The 11,142-nt window shown below is 33.9% G+C and overlaps 5 protein-coding genes and 1 non-coding gene across 6 annotated transcripts; 3 read left to right on the top strand and 3 right to left on the bottom strand.

Moving 5' to 3' along the window:
• Nucleotides 1–613: 613 nt before the first annotated feature.
• Nucleotides 614–3,082, top strand: NDAI0G01680 (alpha,alpha-trehalase; the record flags this gene model as incomplete). The annotated part of the gene is made up of 1 exon (XM_003671139.2): nucleotides 614–3,082. One exon carries the CDS (start codon nucleotides 614–616, stop codon nucleotides 3,080–3,082), a length of 2,469 nt encoding a protein of 822 aa, XP_003671187.2.
• Nucleotides 3,083–3,526: 444 nt separating this feature from the next.
• Nucleotides 3,527–3,608, bottom strand: NDAI0Ltrna7S. Its single transcript has one exon. It is a non-coding gene; the product is annotated as a tRNA-Ser (tRNA).
• A 341-nt stretch (nucleotides 3,609–3,949) lies between these two features.
• FMP32 (Fmp32p) lies at nucleotides 3,950–4,591 on the top strand (the record flags this gene model as incomplete). Its single annotated transcript, XM_003671140.2, has 1 exon — nucleotides 3,950–4,591. The coding sequence occupies one exon, from the start codon at nucleotides 3,950–3,952 to the stop codon at nucleotides 4,589–4,591; it is 642 nt and encodes a 213-aa protein (XP_003671188.2).
• A 228-nt stretch (nucleotides 4,592–4,819) lies between these two features.
• On the bottom strand, nucleotides 4,820–5,578 carry SEC53 (phosphomannomutase SEC53; the record flags this gene model as incomplete). Its single annotated transcript, XM_003671141.2, has 1 exon — nucleotides 4,820–5,578. One exon carries the CDS (start codon nucleotides 5,576–5,578, stop codon nucleotides 4,820–4,822), a length of 759 nt encoding a protein of 252 aa, XP_003671189.2.
• Nucleotides 5,579–7,343: 1,765 nt separating this feature from the next.
• Nucleotides 7,344–7,985, top strand: RFU1 (Rfu1p; the record flags this gene model as incomplete). Its single annotated transcript, XM_003671142.2, has 1 exon — nucleotides 7,344–7,985. One exon carries the CDS (start codon nucleotides 7,344–7,346, stop codon nucleotides 7,983–7,985), a length of 642 nt encoding a protein of 213 aa, XP_003671190.2.
• A 231-nt stretch (nucleotides 7,986–8,216) lies between these two features.
• LAM5 (Lam5p) lies at nucleotides 8,217–10,511 on the bottom strand (the record flags this gene model as incomplete). The annotated part of the gene is made up of 1 exon (XM_003671143.2): nucleotides 8,217–10,511. The coding sequence occupies one exon, from the start codon at nucleotides 10,509–10,511 to the stop codon at nucleotides 8,217–8,219; it is 2,295 nt and encodes a 764-aa protein (XP_003671191.2).
• Nucleotides 10,512–11,142: the final 631 nt, after the last annotated feature.

The raw sequence follows: 11,142 nt of genomic DNA on the forward strand, positions 1-11,142 counted from the left end.
TAGTGGGTAGCAAACACAGTCTCTCTAATATCTGAGGTGAATAATAATACAAGGAGAAGTGTCATGCAAGGTTTTATATGCACAAACACAAATCACCATGTATTTGTATATATATGTGTTAAACCCCAGATATATATATAAAAACCCAGTGTACACAAGACTTATCTGCCCTTATATCATTCTTGTTCTTGTTCTTGTTCTTGTTCTTGTTCTTGTTCTTGTTCTTGTTCTTGTTCTTGTTCTGACAGAAGGAATGTTTCTGACACCCCCAACTCACTGAGACTTTCACTCCGCGCGCCATATAAATTATACTAAAGACTATATATAGAGTACATACATACATATATATATATATATATGTATAGTACGTCTAATAATTAATTTTAAGGAAAGAAGGAAAGAAGGAAGGAACTTTTTCAATTACGTATTTATTATATACAACTGAACAGACTACAGGGGGACAAGACAAGACAACTTTATATAAAGAAAACAGAATCAGATACAAAACAAACAAAACAAAAACAAAAACAAAACAAAAACAAAACAAAAGTCTACAACTACCGCACAAGAACAACAGCATAGCATACCTCCACATAGAACAGAAAACTACATCATGTTGTCACCAACCGCTGCCGCAGAACAAAATGATAGAGCAAGAACTTATCGCCGTCACAGAAGAATGTCATCCCTAAGCGAATTTAATGATCCATTCTCAAACGCTGAAATATATTACGGCCCAATCACTGATCCAAGGAAACAACCAACAAGACCATTCTTATCTTCTTCATCTCAAGGTCCAAACAACTCCAGTGCTCCCTCTATACTTGCAAACAAAAACACTATAAGCTTCCCCGGATCTCTCACAACAACAACAACAACAACAAAGAGTTCCGCCGCTTCAACATCTCCAACTTCTCCCACTACTGCTCCACCACCACCTCTTACCTCATCTCAAACTGCCGCTCTATTATCTTCAAGAAAATTAAACAGAACAAGAACAATGAGTGTCTTTGGTAACGTCTCAGATTTCAAAAAAGGTTCCATAAACGAATACAACTTGAAACGTCGTGGTTCAGAAGATGATTCATACCTAGCAGCAAAAGGTAACAGAAGATTCTTTATAGAAGATGTAGATAAAACTTTAGAAGAACTACTAGCAAGAGAAGATACTGACAAAAATTATCAAATCACCATTGAAGATAAAGGTCCTAAAGTTATTAAAATCGGTACTGCTAATTCAAACGGGTACAAATCTGTTAACGTAAGAGGAACATATATGATCTCTAATTTGTTACAAGAATTAACCATCGCAAAAAGTTTCGGAAGACATCAAGTCTTCCTAGATGAAGCTAGATTGAATGAAAATCCAGTCAATAGATTATCAAGATTGATCTCAAACCAATTTTGGAACACTCTAACAAGAAGAGTTGATTTATATAGTGTCGGAGAAATAGCAATGGATACAAAGATTGATGCTCCAGGAGCAAAAAATCCAAGAATTTATGTCCCATATAATTGTCCCGATCAATACGAATTTTACATTCAAGCTTCTCAAATGAATCCATCTTTGAAATTAGAAGTGGAATATTTACCAAAGGATATAACTCCTGAATACGTTAAATCTTTGAATGGTACTCCAGGGTTACTTGCATTGGCAATGGAGGAACATTTTAATCCATCCACTGGTGAAAAATCTTTAATTGGATTCCCATATGCAGTACCAGGTGGTAGATTTAATGAACTATATGGTTGGGATTCATACATGATGGCTTTAGGTCTTATAGAAAGTAATAAAGTTGACGTAGCAAAGGGGATGGTAGAACATTTCATTTTTGAAATTGAACATTATGGGAAAATATTAAACGCAAATAGATCTTATTACCTTTGTAGATCACAACCTCCATTCTTAACTGATATGGCATTAGAAGTCTTCAAGAAAATTGGGGGGGATAATAATCCAAATGCAGTGGATCTTTTGAAAAGAGCATTCAAAGCCGCTATAAAAGAATATAAATCTGTTTGGTGCTCTGAACCAAGATTAGACCCAATAACTAAACTATCATGTTATCATCCAAATGGATTAGGGATACCACCAGAAACTGAACCTGATCATTTTGATACTATATTATTACCCTTCACAAGGAAATATAACGTTTCATTAGAAGAATTTAGAGAAATGTATAACGATGGGAAAATTCATGAACCTCAATTAGATGAATTCTTTTTACATGATAGAGGTGTTAGAGAATCGGGTCATGATACTACATATAGATTTGAAGGTGTTTGTGCATATTTGGCCACTATCGATTTAAACGCCCTTTTATATAAATATGAATGTGACATTGCCGATGTCATTGAAAAATATTTCGATAATAAATTCCATGATACAAATGATGGTACTACCACAAATTCAGAACATTGGAGACATTTAGCCAGCATAAGACAAAAGAAAATTAATAAATATATGTGGGATGAAGAATCTGGATTCTTTTTCGATTATAATGTGAAAGCTAAACAAAGAACTTCATATGAATCTGCTACAACATTTTGGGCCTTATGGGCTGGTTTAGCCACAACTGAACAAGCAGAAATCATGGTGAAAAAGGCTTTACCCAAATTGGAAATGTTAGGTGGTCTTGTAGCATGTACCGAGAGTTCAAGAGGTCCAATTTCAATTAATAGACCAGTAAGACAATGGGATTATCCATTTGGTTGGGCTCCTCATCAAATATTGGCATGGGAAGGTTTATCCAACTATGACTATAAAGATATAGCAACAAGATTATCATATAGATGGCTTTATATGATGACAAAGGCATTTGTGGATTATAATGGGATCGTTGTAGAGAAATATGATGTGACAAGAGGTGTGGATCCACATAGAGTGGAAGCTGAATATGGTAATCAAGGTGCTGATTTTAAAGGTGTTGCCACTGAAGGGTTCGGTTGGGTTAATGCAAGTTATTTATTAGGCTCCAAATATATGAATAATCATGCAAGAAAGGCATTAGGGACATGTATTCCTCCACAACCTTTCTTTAACAGTTTGAAAGGTGAAGAAAAAAAATTATACGGTCTTTGAATTCTCCAAATGTGGAACAAAACATATAGCATATTAATTTCTTTTTCCTTTTCCCTTTTTCCTTTTTCCTTTTTCAATCTTTCAGTCTTTTAAGAAAAATAAAATCAAGGAAAAACAACAACAAAAACAACTATTCTGAATATATATTAACCGTATCTTCTCAACGTTCCTTCTTATCATCCATATTCTACATAAGTAGGTATTTTACATATTTACATATAGTTCTATATATATTATCTCTAAATTATTTTCTTCTTCTCATTATTCTTTCCGGTTGAGTTACACACGTACTCAATAATTATCTTGGAAGAATATCACTGAATAATAATTTGTAGGCAAAAAATAATTAATAGGTTGCCAGAATGAACAATTGTTTCAAAAACATAATCAAATCAAACCAAATCAAATTGGAGCGCCTGCCATGAAACGTTAAAAAAAAATTATCGACAACTGCAGGACTCGAACCTGCGCGGGCAAAGCCCAAAAGATTTCTAATCTTTCGCCTTAACCACTCGGCCAAGTTGCCTTATTATTCCTGAAATTCAAGATTCAAATAGAAAAATCATGAATAATAATGAAGCTAAACAAGGTTTATTCACTTTTTGTTAGTAATCGACACTTTATATACATTTCTAATCTTATTGAGTAAAGAATACCAAAATTCATTTACTCGGTAGCCGGTTTTGTATCTAGAAATCAAGGTTTTAACGTTTGTTTTGTCTTTTACTTTGTATCATAAGCGGGTGTCGCACCTAAACATATATATATATGCCCAACCATTTTATGAATGAAGAAGGCCTTAAACAACTGTAAGGTAATGGATAGAGACCTATGGACTGATAACACCTCTCATAGTCCCATTGCGAAATGCTAAAACTTCTAGGGCCCCATCATAATAAACTACTTTCACCAACTGTAAGAAGATGTTTCCATCAAAATACTCGTCTATTTAATGATTTCGAAACTGTTCATGTTTCTAATACAAACAATTATAAGAATATATTGATGGAACAAGGTAAATTCACACATGAGCAATCTAGCGCAATTGTGAATTTGATGAGTGATGCAATTAAAGGTGGCGTGGTTCATGTTTCTAAAGATTTAGCTAAAAGAGAAAGATTAACTCAATTAACTTACCAACAAAGGGTCGATTTTGCTAAACTGAAGGACCAATTACTAAGTGCGGATAGGAATGAGTTTCATAATATTCAAAATGAATACGAGAGAATAAAGAATGATTTGGAGAAATTAAGGAATAAATTGAAAGAGGAGATTACGAAGGCAAATGCCGGATTTAAACTAGATTTATCGTTGGAAAAGGGTAGGATAAGGGAAGAAAGTAGTCATCATAACTTACAAATTAAAGAAATTGATTCAAGGATAGATCAAGAAGTATCTAATATGAAAATGCAAATTGATTCCGTCAAGACTCAAGTTATGCAATGGTTGATTGGTGTATGTACTGGTACATTTGCATTAGTACTCGCCTATATAAGACTATTATCTTAACCAACAAGATTGTTTTACATGGCGGCTGATTTATAAGAGGAGGTATCAGGAATTTCACATAACCATAATAAATTTTAATATTAATAATAACGTAGATATAATAATAATAGAAATATATGTATATACTATGTAACTATATATTACATATGTTTACATTAAATGCTTCATTGTTCTAATTTTTTTTATAATTTTTTATTTGTATAGTTTGTTGGATCCTTACGGCTTGATTTATAAGTCGAATAATTCCTTTAAGACAGCAACAGTTTCAGATGGGTTCTTAACGGAGTGACCAACAGTTCTATCATCAACGTAAATTTCATAATCGTTACCACCTTCAGTAGTTTTGTCCCCGAAGAAATGAATTTCTTTAAAGCCATCTTTTTCAACGTGTTGTAGACAGTAAGTCTTATCCCAACCAGTTGGGAAGACATCGAATGAAATTTGACCACCAATGGAGAAAGTTAAACCTAAATGGCCGAATTTTTCTCTCAAAGCGTTAACGAATTTGGCTCTAATTTGATGTTCTTTATCGTATCTTTCAAATTCATTACGTTCTTCAGTGGAAGCATTTCTACCAATTGGAGAAACGTTAATCATACCGTTTCTGAATTCTAAGAAAGTACCTCTTCTCTTTGGTAAATCAAGTTCAGATAAATACCTCAGAATGAAGACAGCTAATTTATTATATTCTTCTTCACCAATCCAGTTGATGAAAGATTGAGAAGCTAATTGCTCACCTAATCTATAAGCAGTCAACCCATTTTCAGAGAAAGCGTAATCGAATTCACTTAGGACATTTGGACCTAATTGTTCCAATTGTTTACTTAAATCTGAGCCACCAACGAAACCAATAACAACCTTCTTTCTTAGCTTTACTAAAGTGTCTCTAACTTCATCAGAAACAGTTAATCTAGCTGGCGTTAAAGTACCATCAACATCGAATAAGACCAAAGTGTCTGGTTTTTCCTTGTAAGCGAAGTCTGACATTGTAAGAATATAGGTGAGTTTGTAGATGTATTTCTCGTCAAAGAGCTGTTTCTAAATGAGAATATAAACAGAACCCAAAGATAGGAAAAAACAAGGACCATAAAAGAAAGTAATAAGAAGTTAAGACTAAAGATGAGTACTGTTTATATATAATACATATGTCGTGAAACCTTATTCGAAGACGACAACAATACAGCTTACCGTTTCAATAGAAGTTGCTAACGTGTTCGGCCGACAATAGTCCATAATTGGACTGACGTGGTCTTTCTTTTTTTCTCTATCTAGCTGTTTTTCTTTTTCTCATCGACTATATTTTTTTTCCGGGAAAATTTTTCCGAAACGCCAAAACGCCAAAACGCGTGAAGTTGTTTCCTCTTTGAGGATTATTTTTGTTATGGGGTTCTCCAGGGCTTTTTTTTTCGCGTTACATGTTTTCCCTGCATAGAAGTTCTATGATAGAACGGCGGATTAGGATGTCTCAGAGATTAAACTCCGGCCATTAAAGAAATCTCTGCTGGAAATCAAGACAAATCTATCTCTAAGTCTGTTACTACTAATAAACAGGCGTGTTTCACTATCTACCTATCATTTATTAATTGATTCACTTTCAAATTGTTTTCTAATTTACCTTAGCCTAGAATTTAGTATATATCATGTTCTTCTTCAACTATAACCTGTTTTGTGAAACCGCCTTCCTCAATTCCGTTTCCTTCATCCTTCCGTGACCAATCTCAGGACTGTTAATTAGGTGTTTAAAAAAGAAATTGTGGCAAGTTTTATACTTCATACTATTGAATGTCCAAATGGCGCTTTTCTCATACGGAAAAGAGCTACCACGATACAGCTATAATTGTATATAAATATTCTCTTTCTGTCAAGTTACCAACTGAAAACGTATTTCTCGAGCTGTTCTCTTCCTCCTTCTTGTTATACGCAAGATTAACTGGTTTTATGAGCAATCCAACATAAGAAAGCTGTTTCTTTATAGAAATTATTTATGACAGGTACCTATAACTGTTAGAAATATTCTTGATCTTGATAACCGTCACTTCGAGCCATACTTAGCTCCCCTTGTATCTTTATAGGATTCATTAATTATGGGCCTAATGAAAGTTTACGACGTTTTGATAATGTGTCGTTTTTTTATTCAAGTCATGTTCTTCATTTTCCCATTTTCTTTTATTTCGGACACTCAGAAACTCAAGAAAAAAAAAACGGAACGTGAAAAAGCCAAACACCATTATAAGAAATACTAAAGGTATGGGTTCAAGTGTTGTGACAGTCCAAAACCGTTGTATATCAATTAGATTTAACCGCCGAGCACCATAAACTAGACAAGATATCATTATGGAAAGATGAAGACGTGCCATTGTAAGTTCCGAGTTTCACACATAAAGTGAAAGGGATATATATATATATATATATTGTTAAAGTTCTGACATGTGCTTAGAGAAATGATGAGCATCTATCCCTTGGTGTAATTTTATTATCACTCAAAGAAAGTGGTATTGTTTGTACATAAACAAATAAGTTGACATCTCGCAAACTTTCTTTTGCCCGAAGCTGAGACCGCGGACGACGCAAATCAAAATTAGTTGCCTCGACAAAAAATCAGTAGACATAGAATCCGGCGATGAGTCTAGATTCTAGATCTAGAACGATTACTTGAATTAAAGTAACATCTTCGTAATCTTTTTCAAAAGTATCTAAAGGCTCCTCATCAAGCTCAATTAGTGAAGGAAAGGTCAAAAAAGAAAGAAAAATAATGAAGTCAACTACTCAATTGGCTGCTGAAGCCAGAGATTATAAATTCAATCCTGCAATTCCATTAAGGATATATTTAAAGACATGTGTGAACATTCTTAATAAAGCACAAACGGCATTCCAATCTCGAGATCTTTCATTAGCATATACATTTTATTTCAGATATGTTGATTTATGTACCAATAAATTATCAAAACATCCTGAATTTATCATATCGTCTAATGGGAATTCCGAATCGATGGAATTATCACTTTATAGACAAGAATATTTACAATTAATAAAATTAGAAGTCCCTGCTGTCTTAAGGATAATAGAAGACTTACAACGACAAATTGATCTACAATATAATCAACACCAATTATCGTTGGCCAAAAATATTGCTAAACCAATGCATCATCATCATCATCAGATAAGAAGGAATTCAATAGAAGGCGGTGAAGAATGTACAGCTAGACAGAGGCAATTACTGCCGCCAACATTCAATGAAAGTCGTTTCAATCAATCAATTTCTTTTCTCAGGGAAACTTCATTATCATTAAATAAGAATAAATCACAAAATCATAATACACTCGAGGAAGATAGAGACGGGAAACCAATTCTTCACTATCCAGAATTACCTCAATTGAGTTTCCCAACATTTTAACAGTTGAAGATATAGTAATGCAGATCGATGTATAAAAACCTAATCTAGAGAAAAACAATATTCTCAATGTCTATTCAAGACAATATACATACAGTTACGTTATATATATAAATGTCAATCCTCATATAAGGTTACGTTTATGTTACTCTAATAATTAATATCAATTTACTTTAAATGCCCGTTTCCGTTTCCGTTACTGTCATTAGTTCATTCATTTAGTCTTTACGTGTATTATTGCCGATTTCTTTTTTCCGCTTGCAATATATTTTTTATTTCATTGATTGATTTATTCAGTCTTCTTTGGTAAGTTATATTCAATAATAATAATAATATTCCTATTACCAATAGCAACTTCGTAATATCATTATTAGTATCAGTAATATTTGCTGTTGTGGCAATTGCCGTTTGCGGATAGACTGATTTTTCAGGCTTACTCGGTATATTGTCAATCGTCTTAGGTACAATATTCTTCGATTCAATAACCTCTTCTTCTACTTCAATAACATTTTCAGTAGTAAACTCTTGAATAATTTTAATTATATCCTTTGTTGCTGCAATTTGTGTAGTTTTACAATTAGATTCGACCATCGATTTAATCCAACTAGATCCACTCCATTCAATCCAAAATGATATTTTCATTATACATCTTGTCTCTGATGCCCATCTAAACATGAATCTAGTTTGAGTTTGGAAATTATTACCACTTGGGACATTTGGGGTCTTTGTGGAATTGATTACCATTATATAATCCTTGAAATCTTTATGTATTATCGTTTCTGTAGTATAGCATGTTGTAGATTTGGGACCAGCTGGGAAATGTAATGCCTTTTCATAATTATACGTACGTGATAAGTGGGTTGATTCACCGTCTTCAATTGTATCTGTCGAGGGATTAAACTTAGTGAATTTGGAAATCTTTGATGAATCTTGTGATTTCAAATATTTGAAAACGTAGGAATGATTGAGTTCACTAAACATCATTTCAAAAATTATACCAGGGGGGGCTGATAATTCCAATTCTGTTAAAACATATTCATTATTATCTTCTGGAGAATATGGGAATTTAGTTTCATGGAAATAATGTGGTCCATCATATTGGAAATCTAAATTTGGCTTAAATTTAAACACGGTTTTTTGCCTTATTGAAGAGTGTGTCTCTATTTCTCTCTTATTCTTGGAAATGCTTTCTGTATTTTCATTTTCATTTGCGATTCCATCTATCGATTCTTTCTCGTTATTAGGTGTTGGTGACGGCGAAGTGGGTTCCAAATCTAACAATTCTTTACATTCATGACCACCTTCTTCCTCAGATAGTAAATTTTTCGACCAGATATCTTTAATGAAATCGTATGTATAATCTCTTGAATTGAACCCATTAAATTGGACTTTTGTATCATTATCTAATTCAATGGAAATTGCGTTATTAAACAACCCAGCTGTGGAAGTCTTTTGAAAAAAGACAATCTTATCGAATGGTATCATTTCCTTTGCAACCCATGTCAACATCTTGGAATTAAAACATAGGAACGATTCTGATATGTACAATTTCCCTTGGTATAGGAATTCTTTACTCAATGAGCAATTAAATTCATCTAGAAGGTTATCATCCTCTGGGACTTGTGGGAACAGACTATGGAATTCTTGGTTTCTTTCATCTGATGCGTACCTGTAAGTGGTATCTAGAAATTTTGTATCTTTGTACAATTTTGTATCGTATGATGCTGCTGCTGCAGTAGCTGTGGAGGGTGGAGTCGCGGTAAGTGATGATGATGATGACATGTTATTTAGATGTTCAATGACTTCTTTTGGTTTCTCGGCTTTTTGTAATGGCGATTCAACGATTATACCAGATGATGATGACGGTGTCGCAGTTGTTGCCATATCCTCTTGTATATTCCCTGCTGTTGTTGATGACATTGTCAGGTTTGAATTTATAGTGTTATTGCTTAATTGACTGCTTACACTACTCACTCTTCTGTTTCTATTAGCCTTCCTTTTGGAACTTATGGACTGTTCTCTCCTATGAGATATGATATTTGGAGAAGTAGGTGATTTAACCGGTTGAGAATTCGTTAGACCATCATTTGTCGTGCTTATAAGATTGGTAGAAGGTGCTCTAAAAGATGAAAACATTTCGCTAATGAAAGAAGGTGAAGATATTGAAATTCTTGACGGTGATGTATCTGATTCGTTAGATATGGAAGTATCAATTGATAAATCAGCCTTATTTTTCACATTACGTTCCTCAGTCTTAACATTATTTGATTCATCCTGAAGTTGCTTGTCCTCAACCTTCTTATTCCTTGCTGTAGAGCCAGAAGTTGCAATAGAAGATGAATCAACTTTAGTATCATCATTATTTGAAGGAGGAAATTGAAAAGCTTCTTCTAAACTCTCTCCTTGTTCTCCATTCGTTATATCATCAGTTTTTGTACCACTTACCACATCTCTGGTACTAGTATTCTTCTCGATTTCGGATACAGGTTCCCAATTATCGAAATCTGAATCAGAATTTGAATCGGACATTAGTCCCTTATATTGATAGAGCAGACTATAGCAAAAAAAAAAGGGGAAGTATCTCTGAAATGAACAACAAGATCAAAGCTAACACCGAAAAGCAATATAGTGCAAATTCAAATAGGTTTAATATCTATAGAAACATCCACTGGAAGCCCTCATTAAAGTTGCATATCTCAATTACCATCTGTCATAAGTTTGTTTTGCCACCCCATGCAGATATAGATCGTCCATCGTACAACTAGCGGCAGTTTATTAAACGGGGAATCTTCCCCCGTTACGTATTTTTAACATTCTTAATATACGTAATGTTTTTAAGAGTTTCCCGGGGCTATTTACGACTCGTGGAAGTGTTTGAGGGTAATTTTAAACAACGTTCGAGTTGCTGAACACACTATTCTAAATGAGCATTAAAAATGTAGTAAAATGAACTTTGAAGATTGGACTTTACTATCCGTGAATGAGGTCACGGATACTAGGCATCCTTTGCCGACACCGCGGATATTAGATATCCGTGATAGAGGTCGCGGATGGTATATCGTCAGATCAAAGAGGATCCATAGTCTGTGTTTAGTTAGACTAACAAGAAGTAGAATCGAGATCTTCAGTACGGAATTATCCTATGGATAGCGTAATCCTG

The sequence above is a fragment of the Naumovozyma dairenensis genome, chromosome 7 (assembly GCF_000227115.2).
Source record: "Naumovozyma dairenensis CBS 421 chromosome 7, complete genome".
Taxonomy (NCBI): domain Eukaryota; kingdom Fungi; phylum Ascomycota; class Saccharomycetes; order Saccharomycetales; family Saccharomycetaceae; genus Naumovozyma; species Naumovozyma dairenensis.